This window comes from Rhinatrema bivittatum, chromosome 1, assembly GCF_901001135.1.
Source record: "Rhinatrema bivittatum chromosome 1, aRhiBiv1.1, whole genome shotgun sequence".
Classification (NCBI taxonomy): domain Eukaryota; kingdom Metazoa; phylum Chordata; class Amphibia; order Gymnophiona; family Rhinatrematidae; genus Rhinatrema; species Rhinatrema bivittatum.
The window spans coordinates 687,036,826-687,053,398 of NC_042615.1; the positions used below are offsets into that span (position 1 = coordinate 687,036,826).

Here is a 16,573-nt window from a genome sequence, read left to right on the forward strand (position 1 = left end):
AGCAGCCCCCCAATTTACTTAGTTTTGCTAGATTTAAAATGGTATTTATGTATTGTATTTTTATACCACTTTTTCAAATGCAGCTCAGGGCGATGTACATATGTTACATGAAATATAAAAATACATAGGCAAGCAATGCAGTTGTTTTGCTATATAAGCAAGATTAATCAATCATAAATTCAGTAGCCAATTAAAATGTAAAAAGGGTGGAGCCAAGATGATGGTGTGAGCAGCTTTCACTTTTGGTCCTTGCTAGACCCTTGAATTTGTTTCCTACATACCTTTTGTTTCTTGAAAATGTCAGTGCAGAGGAAGGGAACAGCCAGAGCTTATTCCTCTGAAAGCTTGTCCCTTCCATCAGATCAACAGAGAATCGACTGCTTCACTGCTGCACCCATGGAGCTATGGAGGACTCGAGATCCATTGCAGGTTTTGTCAGAAGATTGTCAGACCAGCTGGGTCATGAAGTGTCCACAAGTCGTCCTGATCAGCCACCACCACTGCCAGAAGTGCATTCTGAGCCAGATGGTGTTTTCAGCACAGACTGATCATGCTATCGCTGTTTACGCTGTGTAAAGAGCTGGGTTCCACTGTACTTCTTGCATAACATCACAGGCTGTAGTAGGAGAGGTAGGCTGGGATCCTTGGATTAGAGAGAGAGAGTGGAAGACTAGTGGAGGAGAGAGCTAGTTTGTTGCTGAGGGAGGCAAGAACGCTGCTGAGAAGTCAACAGGAGCAAGTGCTCCAGAATCCACTAGTGTCAAAGCCCAGTAAGTCTCATTCCTTGCTCGTTAAGTCTCCTGTGGTTATCTTGGATGCCTTATGAAGGGACTCCGGTGAGATCATTTTTGAAGTGAACTTTTGATATTTGTTGCCTAACACAAAATAGGGAAGCATTTGTTCACAATCATTAAAGAGATCAAAGATGTGACCTCTGCTCTAATCCAAGATAAGAGTATTTTACATCAGAAAATGAAGTATTTGGAAAATCGTATTAGACACTTGGATCTCCATTTGTTAAATTTCCCTAAAGTCATGGAGATGGTGCCTTGAGAGCCTTTTTAAAAATATATCTTGTAGAAGTTCTCCATATGTGTGCTAAGGTCATCCTACTGATGAATGAGATCTATTTTTCCAGCTGGAAGATGTAAAGGGAACATGGAAGAAGAGCAGGATGTGGAACAGCTCACAATCAATAGTCTTGATCTGACAGCCCTTTTAGAGCAGTAAAAATTGGAACATCAGAATAGGGCCCCCCTCCTGGTCTCTCTTGTGTTTGAATTAAACATGGTTATCTGCCTATATTGTAATGAGTTATTTTTGGAGCTAAGAATCTGGATTTGTCCAGACTATGCAAAATTTACACAGAAGAGAAGAAGCCTTTTTTTGGCAATGCAGCAGGGGACTCATCCTCTTGGGGCATCTTTTATACTGCCTTAAACCCTGTAAATGTTTGGTAACATATTGTGGATTGTTTACTCTAGATTTGTTAAGAGTTTTCCTGGATATCCAGAAAAGTTACCACATCTTTGCCAGAGCCTAAAAAGGGTAATACATGTTAGTTCACTATATTTCATATTCCAGGATGGATCATGCTTAGATTCCAGTTACTTTGAGTTTTTGTTTTCTGTTTTTTTTTTTTCTCCTGTTGCTGTTTGCTTTTCCCCTTAGTTTAGATTGAATACTAATAGCGTATAAGAAGCCAGGTTATCCTTTTCCTTTAATAATGTTACATTTCAATAACTTTATCCTTTTATGATCTCTGTCCTGATTGCTATGACAAAGTTTATTTATACTTTGTGAAATTTAAATATTTATAAATAAAAATAATAAAAGAAGACAAAACAATAATTATACAATAATAAAAAATAACTAGAGGTCTAACTATTAGGCCAAGTGGCAAATCTTAGGTATGTCCTATCCATTCCTACAAGCCTCTTCATGAAGTATTACCTTTAGTGTAAATGTAACAGTAAACCAGAAAAAGTCATTCCAACAGGGCAATCCAGACCATTCCCATTTTCATACTATATTTAATAATATACTTTTTTTTTAGCTCAGCTTGATGGAATCAGGATCAGATGTGATAAAAATAGATTAAAACCATCAAGCCTTAAATTATCTTCTAAATATTAAATCTGTAATTGCTCTGATGATTTTTTTGTACTAAATTTCAAAGACTTGGCCCTACATTGGTATAATCCCTTTTTGTGCTTCTACTAATTTTAGAAGCCCAGATAAAATCGCACCACTGCAGTAAAAGCTCTTTTTTTGGGTTTCTACTAATTTTAAAAGTCCAGATAAAATGTATTTTTTGCATAATAAAAGTTCAAAGAAGACCAAACTATCAGTGTGGTATAATGGGTGAGGGGAAATGAGACAGTTAAATCTAAAAGGGCATTGTTCAAAAAATGGAAAGCAGACCCAAATGATGGAAATAAGCAAGTGTATAATCATAAACACGTTAGATGTAAAACAGTAGTTAGGTAAAGAGAGACTTTGAGAAATTTAGTGTCATCTGCAAATTTGAGGGAACGGGGGAAGGCAGCGCGGCTCAGTGCGCAAGGTGCACAATTGTGCACCCCTTTGCACGCGCTGACCCCCGATTTTATAACATGTGTGCGCATGTTATAAAATCGGGCGTACATGTGTGTGTGGATTGTAACTGGTTAAAAGGCAGGAAATAGATGGTAGAACTAAATAGTTTTCGAAATGGAGAAAGGTTGTTATTAGAGTACCACAGGGATTGGTACTTGGACTGTTTACTATATTCATAAATGATCTGGAAAAGGGAATGAGTGAGGTGATCAAATTTGCAGATGACACAAAATTTGTTAAAATGACAATGGATTGCAAGGAACTGCGGAAGGACCTTGTTAGATAGGCTGAGTAACTGGATGGCAGCTCAAACGTAAATGTGCAAAGTAATGTGGAAAAATAATCCCAACTACAGGTACATGATATTGGGTTCTACATTGGGAATTGCTGCCCAGGAAAAGGACCTTGGAGTCCTTGTGGACAATACCTTGAAATTCTCTGCTCAGTGTGCCAGAGTAGTTAAAAAAAAAAAAAAAAAAAAAAAAAAACCCCAACAAAAAACAAACAAACCAAAAAACAAAAAAAAAACCAAATAGAATAATAGGAATGATCCAAAAAGAATACAAGAATAAAACAAAAAATCTCACATTGCCACTGTATCGAGCCCATTGTGTGACTGCACCTTGAGTATTAGAGATGTGTTTAGTTTTTACATGTTGGCTCGGGCTTCGGCTCGGGCGACCCGTGTAAAACTTTATTTCCAACGGGTCATTTTTTTTTTTTTTGGCGATTTTTCACTAAAAAAAACCAACCCCACCCCAACCCTTAAAATTTAGTTTATTACAAAGTCCCCACCCTCCGGACCCCCCCCCCAAACATGCCTAAAATCCGTGGTGGTTCAGTGGGGGTCCCTGGAGCGATCTCCCGCTCTCAGGCTGTCGGCCGCCAGTAAACAAAATGGTGCCGGTGGCCCTTTTCCCTTACCATGTGACCCTTACCTATTTACTGGGAAAAACTTACCATTAATCAGTATGAGGTTGATTTTAAGACTCGCGCATGCACGGCCATGTGCCAATTTTATAATGTGCGTGCCAGCATGTGCATGTTATAAAATCTGATAGCCATGCACACCGGATTTTAAAATCTGCATGTGCGGACGGCCCGCGATTCGTGCGTGCAGTGGGGGAAATGTTAAAACCTATGCATGGCAATGCAATCGGCCAGTCCTCAGTTCCCTCCCAGTCCGCTCCAATTAAGGAGCAGACTGGGAGGGAACTTCCCTAACCCTACCATTCCTCCCTCTTCCACTCTCCTCCCCGCCCCCTAAACCTACTCTAACTATCCCCCAATTTTTTTTGCGTACTTCTCTGGAGCAGATGTAATCTCCGCATGCCAGCCGGATACAAGCACACGCGTCCCTGGGACTGGGCTGGGCCTATTGTAAAATGCGCGCAAGGCCTGGTCACGCGTGTAACCCCAGTAATTTGTGCGTGGCCCTTTTAAAATCGGGCCGTAAATGGGGAGCAACCAAATTTAAATCGCTGGCTTTAAAATACAAATTAGCTTCATTTTTGTTGCATTAAGCTTTAATTTATTAATATGCATTCATCTACTGATTTCAACCAAGCATGAATTTCGTTTTTCTAACCATTCTTTGCAGTTAGCACCCAAATCTGAATGTGATCTGCATAAAGTTGGTATTTTAATCCAAAATTCCATATTATTTCACCCAGTGGTAATATGAAAATATTGAGCAAGATGGGAAAAAGCATGGATCCTCGTGGGACCCCATGCTTAAGTTTCTAGATGTTAAACATCTCAGCCTTAATTTGGTCTCTCTCTTCTGCACTGTAAAAAAAAAAAAAAAAAAAAGAAAAGAGCAGAGTTAAACTATTTCAGTATTATGTCCTTGAATACTGTGAACAACCAATTGTGATAACAAATTGTGGTCCGTACTGTTGAAGGCTGCTGAAAGATCCAAAAAACAGTTAGGGAGTCTATGCCTTTATCTAAATTTTAGCAGAAATCATCAAGCAATGAAACAAGAGCAGTCTCTGTACTAAAACCAGTCCGGAATCTGGATGGGCAGCAATCTAAGATATTATTTATTAACCAGTCACTGAGTTGAAGAGCAGTCTTTTTCTCAACTAATTTACCAAAAAAGAGAGGTTAGATATTGGACAATAGTTTTCTACTAAAGTAGCATCTAAACAGGCTGTTCAGGCGCACATGTATGCGCGTTTACTGGCTCGCACCAAAGCACGCTGCCATATTATAACACGTGCATATATGCGCACATGGTATAAAATAGGCGGTATGCATATATATTTGCACACAATTTTGTATGGATGTGCGCATGTGCACGCAAATGCCGCCTCTACTGCGTAAGTGGGGGGATGTTGGTAGACAGGCACGCTGACGCATTTACCAGTTTCCCCAGTTCATTCCCAGTTTGCCCAAGTAAAGGGCAAACTGGGAATGAACCCTACCCCACTGACTAGCCTATTTTTTTTTTGTTTTAGGACTTACATGCCATCCACGGGAGAAGTAAATTTATGCAGTAGGAGACCCGGCATTGTGTGCCTACATATTTATGCACTGGTTTCATGAATAAATCCAGGAACGCCCATGTCCCACATTTTTTTCAGAACATTTTTTTGGGGGGGCGTACTGGGAGATATGCGTGCATGTGGGTGCCTTTTATGATCCGCGTGGCGCACACTGGCCCGACGTCTGTGCATATCTCCCTGCGTTGGCATGCGCCAGGCTTCTAAAATTCACCCCTAAGTTTTTTAAATCTTAATTTTAATTAGTCTTCTTCGATAGTTCTAGATGAGTGCCCTATTGTGGGGATACATTTATGATAATTTTGCAATGGCTTTAATGAAGCTATCAAATAGAATTGTAAATCAGCCATGTCCAGAATCAAAAAGGCTATTACTTGACTTGGCTTTGGCCACAATGCCCTTAACTTTTTTTTAAAGGTTATTAAATCAACTGCTTAGAGATGGTTTTTGATTTTAATATAAGGCTATTCAGTAGATAAAGAGAAAAATCTTGGGGCTCAGTAGGCAAAGATTCTTTAATTCATCCCAGTTATGCTGTATTTCATTTTGAAAAATTAAGTTGGCATAGCCACTATTTTCTTCATCTCAGTACCACATAGGATTTTAATATTATTTATTGTATCAAAAACAGCTTTGGGATTTATTTATAAAAACTTGTGTTCCGCTCATTTCCAACATCATTCAAGGCCGAGAACAAGGGTCACATACATAATAATTTATAATGAAACATAATAGGACAGTAACAAAAAATAGGAACTGTGCTGAAATAGAAGAGTATAGCTTCTGTATATTGTGCATTTCTAAGGTTTTCTTTGAAATGCAATCTTTATTTTTCTTCCATCTCCCATCCCCGTCATTTTATTATGGGAAGGGAGGTAGCAGATAAAAGTAATGGATTTGGAAAATTGTCCCCACCCAACCCAGACATGGGTGGAGAAAATAAAAGATGACAGCTGAATAGTCCACTTTTCAGCGAAAGGTGGGAAGAGGAGACCAGGCAAAATAGCAAGCCAAGGAAGAACAGCAGGAAAGCTATGAGCACAAATGTCCAGAGTCAGAGCCATAACGTGTCAGATCTGCAGACCCTAATGGCAGAGGCAGACTGGGATATTGTTGCCATTACAGATTCGCGGTTCAGTGAGTCTCATGAATGGGATACGGCTTCTAGTTTACTGCCTTCTCTCCTTAAAAGCCACAGTTCCTCATTAAACCAAGCAGCTGATTTATTGAGTGCCAGGTTTCAAATTTTTTCAGGAGCTATGGTGTCTATAGTCTGTGAACTGGATCTATTTCAGTTCTCGGCTGCTTGATGGATATTAGTCCTGATGAACCTTGAAACTTCCTTCACCTCTCCTCTAATTATCAAGTAACTGCTAAAGATTTTACACTCAAGGGCTGACAGCCTTACAGGAACTTCTCTTTGTTTTTGGATAGACTCAGAAGATGCTGCAAGAGAAATTTGCAATTTGAGAAAATAGGGAGACCTTCTCTTACCAGAAGCATGACCTATGCCCTCTCCACACACACACACACACACACGCACACACCCCCACATACACACTCACCCACCCACACCCCTCTAACCTCATGTGTTGCCCAGGGAGGTGAGGTCTGTGCAGCGGATAGGATATACAGCAGATGAAAGCCGATGGAATTTGTTTTGTCAGTGGCTTCGCATACTTGCAAAACACATTCATTTCGGTCATTAACCTGTGCTTCACTGTGGGCTAGAAGTTAGGCATAACAGCTTTCAGGGGTATATATGGTAAAATATAGTGCACTCCTGTGAATTAGGTGTATATCTTGTTTGCAGCCCCTGAATAAGCCCTTCAGAAATGGTATATTTAGCAGTCAGCTCCTTCAGGGGTATTTGTTATTCTGGAAAAGGCAACCCCTCTCCAGTTCCTCTAGTGTGACACCTCGTCCTGGTTCCCTTCTAACCACCTGTGCCCAGTAAATGAGTTCCCCCACCTCCCTGTGTGCATTTCCAATGCTATTGACAGAAGTCTTGTCTTGGTTCCAGTTCTGTTGAATAGTGACATTGCCACTAGTTCTTGAGTGCTTCGCATACAGTTTTGAGAAATGCAAAATCACTTTGTGAGCCAAGACCTCCAATTCCCAAGGATGTAAGTTGGCTTTTCAGGCTTTCCTGTTCTTGGTCCTCTCTTTCCAGTAATCAGTGGATCCTCTGTATTCCCCCAGTCCTTGGAAAGCCTGAGGCTGGTCAATGTCCTCGGTACTGGAAGTGACCAGCCGCTCTCTTTCTATTAAAGTGGGGCCAGCTTGGTCTGATGCATTCATTCTGCTGCAGGTCAGGTTACGGAGCATGTGCAGATGACCCTTATATTTTAGGACCTTCCTTAGGATCTGATTTTCAAAAGCATTTACATGCTTAAAATTCAAACTGGGTTTTACACGTGTAAATGCACTTTACCTATGTAACTGGGCTTTTGAAAATTGCAATGATATGTTACATTTACAAGCATTTCTCCTCTGAAAATTCACCGGTAAGCTTTCTTCTCCCTAGACACAGTGTGGGAGAAAAGCCTTAATGTGAAACAGGCCCTTATTTGTTACCCTATTGACAGGTCTATCCAGTACCAAGCGGTAGGAAGAGCTGCGTTAGTGCCTGCGGCACCCGCGGTTGCCGCACGCACAGTGCAGCTCACCTACCGCTCGATCCTGAACACTAATTTTATTTAAATGTAAACCGCGTCCGTGAAGCCTTAGGTCTGCGCAACCCATTTTACTGGATAGAGCGCCTATACAGTATCCTGGGTGCGCGGGCCTAAGGCTTCACGCCACGCTGGTATCTGTCATTTCAAATGTCATTTGAAATGACAGATACCAGGGAGGAGTGGAGAAGAGATGACAGCGGCGAAGCAAAAAAAAAAGCGAAAAAAACCAAAAGCAAAAAGTAAGTCGCTTCGCCGCTTCACTCTTCCCTCCTCCCGGAGCAGGGCGCGAAAAGCAGCCTTGCTCCGGGAGGAGGGAAGCGGCGAAGCGACTTACTTCTTGCTTTAGGTTTTTTTTTTTGCTTCGCCGTTTTTTTTGCTTCGCCGTTGCTTCGCCGTTGCAGTCTCCGTGGCAGCCCCAGTCCGGACATCGGAGGGGGGCTGCAACGTTTTTTTCGCTTTTTTTTTTTGGCTTTGGGAGCAGGGGAGAGGACTGGGGCTGTCACGGAGACTGGCACCCATGATCGCGGCCGGGGCCAGTGAGCGGGGGCTGGGGGAAAGCTTGCCACCTACCCTTACCCCTGCCTCTACCGCAGGGGTCAGGGTAGGCGGTAAGTTTGCAGGTTAAACGTGCCTCAAAACGGCAGGGAAAACTAGCGATAGTCGGGGCGCGGGTTACGGGATGCTAGGGAATAGCTAATTCGCTCGTTTGCATGCAATATGAATGCCGCGTGCGGAAGAGGTTGCCCGGGGAATTTAGGACGCGGTAGGAGTAGGTTAAAGGGGATTCTGGATCGCAGGAAGGGCTAACGCGGCCGGAAAGTGAGTAAAAAGCGGCTTAGGAGCAGGGTAAACGCGGCCGCACTTTACAGGATAGACCCGTAAGTAATTAAAATGTTTTGATAAGATTCAGCAGCTGTCTGGAAAATGTGTGTTTTCCACGTATTTGTCTCCTTGTTGTGCTTTTATTGATTGGTCCTTGGGAGACTCCTGAATAATTTCCATGACTGGAAACATAATTATCAAATAAAAACAATTTCATAATTGCTGTGCCTTTTTTCAGTGTCCGACCTGAAGTAAGTTGCATGCTCCGGGAAAGCAATGAATGGCGCTGTCCCGTCCCGTCCCCTCCCTGCCCCCAGGCCCACCACTTCAAAGTGGCCCGGCAGTTCTGCACATAACAGGGGTTAAGTGTGTGGCCGGGCCGCGCGCCTCACCCCTGTTTTCAACGCATGCAGCTTTTTGAAAATCTACCCATAAGTGTTTTAACACTGATGCTTCTAAGGTGTGCATTTTTTCTCTTGGAGAGAACAAGAGAATATCTGTGAGAATGTTACAGTAATCTTTTCCATAAATCTTCTTGAAATCTTATGGTTATGCACCACAAAAATGTGCCTTCCAAGAGCTTTGCTTAAGATTAATGCTTGGAGGGCCCAATTTGTCTAAGGTTCTTTCTTGTAAGCACAAAAGAAGAAATATACTTAATAATCAAGCTCATAATCTATGCTCTTGAGAGAAATATTACAGCAGCCAAAACTGGACACATTTTTACTTGGATGCTATATGCACAAATTTAAGTGTTTTCATTTATTTGCTGGAAGCTAACTTGGAAAACAATATTCTTCTTTTATTTTTAGATAAGTTTTAAAAAAAAATGACTCTAAGCCTAGGAAAAAATGACACAATGTGAGATTTGTGCACCTTATATAAATATTTTAGGAATTTATGGTAAAAAAAATTAGTACAGATTTTATTGATACTTGTAAATGAGTTATGATCCTTGTCTTCTATTATTTGCTTTCATCTTTCATTTGTGAAGGATACTCGTCACCAGCAATTCATTACTAATGATTTAGCACCAGCTCATGTGAATTATGCAGTTGTTATAGTTTGCAATGCCATGCTTCAGTCAGAAACGATCCTCTTCAGCTATTTTACTGTTCCAATATATGCATGCAGGATTTATTTGTTGACGTTAAGGAATTTAACTTGGAAATATACATAATTACAATGAAATTCCCTGAGAAAGATTGTTTGACTTTTTCTCTTCTTTATTTCCTCACTGTTCAAGAGGGATTTTACAAATGTGGGAGTTTGAAACTGCTCTTCTGCTTTCATAATTACATTTGCTACTAATTTTGGTTGATCTCAAGAGCCGATACATTTAAATAATAGGGCAAAACTTACTCCTAATGTATGACATAGTGGAAGAGGAAAGAGCCATTTCATATTTCAGCTACCCAATTTTGTCTTACAGAGAAACGACACTCTTTTGATGTCTTCAAAAAATCAAAAAATCCATCTACTTTCTTTGCTGCATCAAGACTCACTGCCATGCTGAATGGAAGAGATGAAGTCTATGCAAACCACATGGTGGTGGATAAAGTAAGGGATAATTGGGTTTGTGTTTTGCTAGCTGGTGTCTGAGAAAACTATACAAATTTTGAAAATTTATTTTCAGAGTTACTAACATAACTCTTAGATGTTAGTTTAGTCTTAGTTGTCTAACTCCTATCCAAATGTATTCTGCAAGGAAACTGCCATTCTGCATTGGGACAGGAGTTAGGAAATCAGAGCTGGACAAACAGCTCATGATGACAAAAGTAAATGAGTGGCTTTGATGTTGTATGAGTCTAAATGCAAAATTTTGCTATAGTAGGTTTAATTCCGAAATGCATTCCTTGTGATTGCTTAAACTGCCCTCTGACCTCTAGCTAAATCAGGTATGCAAAAATGTATGTGCAGCAGTAATATCGATCCGTACCAGCTCAAATATAGAGCTAGAATTTACTAAGCCACGATATGTAATGCACATTAAATGCTGTTTATTGCGTGATATCGCCATATCGCGAAACTGTTTTGCGATATAACCAAAGATTTCCTTCCCTTTTGAAAATAAGCTGCTTTGCATGTATTTGCATGCATAAAATTGTATAATACATGCAAAGCAGCTTATGCATAGTCAATCCAATGCTAATGAAATAATGCAGCTGACTTACAATAAAATAATGGGGCTTACTTTTTTCTATTTCAGGAAGGTGTAAATAAATTTCCTGAGGAAGCTTTGGGCTGCTAATGTGGGTCCTGAGTGCTCCCTCGGGAAAATTGAAAGGACTAAGGAGCCTGATGCGCACCCCCACTAAAAGCCAAAACAAATCACCTCGGAGGTCAATATAAACCTAGCAAGGTGGCTCTGGCCTCCCCAAGATTAAAAATAAATACATGGCATACGCATAGTGATGGATCTTCCCCTTCAAAGGCCACAAGCCCTTTACACATTAGAAAGCCCCCCACCCCTCCAGCCCATCCCAATACCTCCTTCCAAATAATAAATTATCCCTGGTGTCTGGTATCCCCCCAAACCCCAACCCCACAAAATATTTCCCTGCTGGTCTAGGGACAAGGGAGCACCCTGGGCCCCCAGCGAGCTACTGAAAAAATATTGCCGAGGTACGGAGGGGTTAGAGGGTGGGGTGGGGGACCACATTACCCTCCCAGACCACCCGGGGAATCATTTTTGGGGTTGTGCGGTGGGGACACTAAACACCAGGGATTTTTTATTATTTGGAAGGGGGAGCTGGGATGAACCAGAGGTTGGGGGCTATCTACTGTGCAAGGGGCTTTTGGCCTTTGAAGATGGGGCGGAAGGGTAAGAGCCATCACCACGTGTGTTCCACGTATTTATTTTTAATCTCAGGGTGGCCAGGGCTGCCATGGTGGTGGGGAGGGGAGGGGAGGGGAGGGGGGGGGGGCACAGACGGACGAGGGTTGACAGCAATCCCCAGGCTGTTTTATTTCCTTTGGGGAAACAAAATCATGCTGCGGTCATACCGTAATCATTTGTCAGGGAGGGGCCACATATTGCGGGAATGCCACCCTGCGTTATTTGGCCCCTCCTGCAATAAACTATTGTGGCTAAATAAATCTCCCTAATAGATTTTTGCAGCCTAAGAGAGAATGCCATAAGTCAAATATCTACAGATTACCCATTTATGCAGCTCAAGAAATTTGCAGAATAGAGATTATAGTGAGTAGGAAATCACAAAGACTGAACTCATCTAGGACACGTTTATTTTATAACTGTAGTTCTGTTTTGGTAAGTTTCACAGTTCACAAAGTTAATGCTATTAGCCAGTTTAGTTTTCTTTGCCAAATACTTTACATACAGTCTTCCTTTTCTATGGAGTCTCTTAAAGGTAAATTTTAAAAGCCTGGCGCACGCCAAAATCGGGAGATGCACGCATAAGTTAGGTTTGTGCGTGCCCACCAAATTTGAAAACTACCCATATGTGAATGTATCGTCCACTGTGCGCACACATATCGCTCAGTTTCAAAAAGGGGCATGGTCTGGTCGGGGCATGGGTATTTCAGGTCGTGGTCAAAAGATGTGCACATAAATACGTACGCATCTCGGCACATGCCTAGGTCCACTGCCGCGTAAGTTTACTTCTGCTATGAAGGAGGTATAAATTGTAAAAAAAAAAAAAAAAAAAAAAAGGCCATCTATTTTGGAGGGGTTTAAAGTGTCTGGGGTAACTGGGGGGACTGCAGGCTATCAAATCAGAGGGGGGATTTGGAAGACCTAGCTCTTTATTTATTTATTTTTTAAAATATCTCTTTTATTGAAGGATGAACTGGTGAAACTAGCAATGGTGTTTTGCGCAGCCATTATAAAATACCCTGACTTATGTGGTAGAATTGGGATTTGTGCACCTAGGTATGGAGAAGTTATCAAATCGCCGTGTCCCTGGGCTTGCGCTAACACGTGGCAATGTGCACCCGTGCGCCACGTTGAAAGTTACAGTCCGGGATGGTAATTTTCATAGTGGTGCATAGGTTCACGTGCACACGTTTGGCGGCCTGCACCTGGGGATGTGGCTATTTTATAACATACATGCATATATGTGCGCATGTTTATCAAATAGTCTGTCCACACGCAAACGTGCATGCAGTTTTAAGTGGACATGCGCCTGTGCGCGCATCCGCAGCTTCTGCTGAACAAGTGGGGGAATTTTAAAAGCCACATGCACCAATGCTGTTTTCCCAGTTTGTTCCCACTTCGCCCATTTAAGGAACAGGACTTCTAAACCCCACTAGTTTAATAGCCTCCCTTCCCCCCTGTTATCCCTTCCCTTTGAAACCCTGCTGATCTGCCTATAGTTTTTTCTTTTACTACTTACACGTCATCCATAGCAGAAGTAAAGTTGTGCGGCAGGGGATCCTGGCGTGCGCCAGTGCGTGTAAGTATTTATGCATAAATTTCATGTTTAAATCCCAGAACGCCCATGCCGCGCCCAGACCATGCCTATACCCCCGCCTCCTTTTGGAAACTTTTTATTTGTGCACACAGCAGCAGTTATGCATGTATCCCGGCAGGTTTTAATCCGCTCAGCACACAGGCCTGACATTCATGCATCCCCTAATTTCGGCACACATTGGGGTTTTAAAATTCACCCTATAGTGTGGTTGATGACTGTTGCAGCTGGGATCAGCTTTAAAATATAAATATAAAAGACAAAGTACAAATGGCACTGTTGTACTTTTAAAACTATTATTTTTCTGCACTATTTATTATTTTTCACATATTTTTGTCAAAATAGATCACCTTTAATATAAGGCAAGGGGTAACCTGCATGGAATGGCCGTTTCTACCATAAAAAACTTGCTGGGCAGACTGGATGGACCTTTTGGTCTTTTTCTGCCGTCATTACAATGTCACTATGTCACTTGACGCATGTGGTGGGTTATTCAATGTTTGTTTTATGTATTTAGCCATTCATTGACTTCATTTTGTGTGTGTGCGGGGTATGGATGATTAATGTCCTACAGATAATAGAGTTCCAGCATGATCAAATCTCAGAGATAAATGATTGAGAGTGAACAGGTTTCCCAAAATTTAAATCAAATCAAATAGTATTTTTTTTTTAATTTCTTAATTGATTTTCTGATGTATGGGTCCTATGATTTAGTTGATTTTCAGTGATACATTTTGCTACTGTATGCCAACTGTGGCAGGGAATACTGTAAGTTGATCCTGCATGGATTGCTTCCAGCGCCAGTTGTTTTCTCTCTAGGGAAGCACCCAGCTCATAGGCCCTTTGCAGTGGGGACCCCGCTGCATTGAAGTGCTACCTCTCAGCATTCATCAGTTGCCGTCTAATTCTGGCCTTACTTTCAGACACACGACAATTTTTGAAATTCAGAAGATTCCATATATATTCAAATGTATTCATTTATTTTTATTTACCTGTTCGTTTATTTTATATTTAGTGCCCTTTCTTTAGAGGCTCAAGGCAAGGTCCAGTAAGTGTATGCCTAGTGGAATGGAAAATAATATCTCAGTATTTATAGAAACAAGAACAGGAAGCACCTGTAGAGTTCTTATTTGGAGTGTTGGCAAGTATGCTAAAAGTCTTCCATCCTCCATTATATTATTTGCCAGTCAGGATTTCATGATTCATCGTCTGCATGTTATGCCTTAGAAAGCATCTCCTTATGAGTGAGTTTTAAAAGCCATAAATGTGGGTAGAACAGTGCTTTATCGGCAAAAATGGGCTTTTTGAAACTTTCCTGCTGTATATATGCATAAAAGCATGTGTTCAAGGTCTCTTTGTGCATACTTTCACCCACATTACGGAGAGGTGATCCTGGGAGCAGAGTTTGGAATAAAGTGCATATTTTTTAACTTTCAAAAGTATATATGTATTTTTTGTCTAGAAAAGTACCCTCACAAATGTGAGGCTCATTATGCTCCTTGGTTTCCTACCGACGCAGCTGGCGCCGATGTCCCAAGCCCTTTCGCCGCTGAAGGGAGCATCGCTGCTGCCACCACCGGCGCCCATTCCAGTGAGTGATTCCTCAGAAGAGGAAGGGCCATCGGGTTCGGTGGTGCCTCGGAGATGCATGGCGCCCTGCCACCTCCCGGCTCTCCCAGGGCCATTGGCATCAGTGCCCTTGGTACCATCAGTACCCCTGGTCCCCCTGACGCTGTTAGACCTATTGGTGCTTTTGCGGCCTTGAGGCCCGCTGATGCCCTCAGTTCCCTCTTTGGTTCCAAAGAGGCCTCTGCTTAGGGCACAGTTGGGGTGCTCAGCCTCCTGCATCCCCAGATGGACACAGTGAGGGGGAGGCCCTTTATGATTTCTGCGAAGGGAAGGCATCCATGTCCTCCACAAAGGAGTCAGAGGATTTGCCTTTGGAGCCCTCTTCACTGGAGAGTGGCAGAACTGCCCCTGGAGAATCTTTCCTTCGTGGGCTTCGTAAAGGCCATGGCAGAATCGGTGCCTTTCCAGCTTTTAATGGAGCAAGACTCTAGGCACAAGATGCTCGAGATTTTGCAATTTCTGGATGCCCTGAAGGAGGTAGTGGTGGTTCCGGTCCATGACATCTTCAAGAAGCTGATAGCCTGCATCTGGGAGCACCTCATCTCGTTGTCGCCAGTGAAGCGCAAGACAAATACAGTTTACCTGGTCCAGCCTACTACTGGTTTCGAGTGCCGACAGCTCCCTCGTCAGTCGGTAGTGTTAGAGACAGCCTTGAAAAAGCGAAGAGGCTTCACACTCATGTCTCAGCCTTCCCAGGGTGGGAGCATAGAGCTCTTGATGCCCTTGGGTGCCAGGTGTTTCAGGGCGCAATGTTAACAGCCAGGATTGCTTGTTATTGATTATATATGGGTCAGTACTGCAGGAACCTATGGAAACAGGCCCAGGAGTTTAGAGAATGCCTCCCAAAGTAATTCCAGGAGGAATTCCACGGGGTAGTGCAGCAGGGCCTTGAGTGCAATAAGCATCAAGTCCACACTGCATATGACATCTTCGAGATGGCCGTGAGAACCGCCGCAGTGGGCATTGGGGCTCACTGGATGGCATGGCTGCATGCCTCTGATCTGTGTCCTGAGGTTCAGGATTGCGACAGAATTAAGGAGACGGTTGTGCAACTGAAGGACTATCATGAGACCCTTCAGCAACTGTCAGCTAGTACTTCTGACCCTCAATCGCCCAAGAAACCCCCTCGGCAGTAGCCGAGGTGGCTTTTACTGGCTGTGCAAATACTATCCGCTGGCACCTAGGGCAAGACCTCAATGACCTCTGCCAGACCGAGGTCGGGACAACCTCTGATACCCTTCCATCCCCAGTCTTGCCGCAAACCCTGCCATGAGGTTTTGACTGGCGGCCAGGAAGCATGATCCATCCCTCTCTGTGTGGCATCAAATCCCCGGCGGGGGGGGTCAGCTACAGCTATTCGCAGACCGATGGACTTCGATTACATCGGACCTCTGGGTCTTGTCCATTGTGCATCAGGGCCACAAGTTGCATTTCCAACAAGTTCCACCCTGCTTACCTCCTTCTCCTTGGTGGAGAGCAGCAGAGAACTTGCAGATACATCACATAGAGCTTTCCACCCTCGTAGTGGCCTGGACAGTTGAACCTGTTCCGCCAAGTCAACAGGGTGAAGGGTTCTACTCCAGGTATTTCCTGATTCCCAAGAAAACTGGTGGCCTTTGACCCATTCTGGACCTGCAGGCGTTGAGCCGGCTTCTGGTCAGAGAAAAGTTCAAAATGGTCTCGTCGGGTACCTTGATTCCACTTCTCAAAGTGGGAGACCAGTTCTGCTCCCTTGATCTAAAGGACGTATAAGCCCATATCCCCATTTGTCAGGCAGATTGGCAGTACCTGCGGTTCCTAGTTGACGGGAAACACTATCAATATCGAGTGCTGCCCTTCAGCCTTGCATCCACACCCCGTGTTTTCACCAAGTGCCTGGCAGTGGTCGGAGCCTATCTTCAGAGGTGAG

At 42.9% G+C, this 16,573-nt stretch overlaps 1 protein-coding gene across 6 annotated transcripts in view; it reads left to right on the forward strand.

The window, feature by feature from the left end:
• ARHGEF28 (Rho guanine nucleotide exchange factor 28) overlaps positions 1-16,573 on the forward strand; it is a 585,749-nt gene that overhangs the window by 378,176 nt on the left and 191,000 nt on the right. For all 6 annotated transcript variants that reach the window (XM_029574889.1, XM_029574896.1, XM_029574905.1 and 3 more), the window contains one exon: positions 10,038-10,165. In XM_029574889.1, the coding sequence (XP_029430749.1) occupies positions 10,038-10,165 (128 nt within the window). The remainder of the gene's footprint in view (positions 1-10,037; positions 10,166-16,573) is intronic.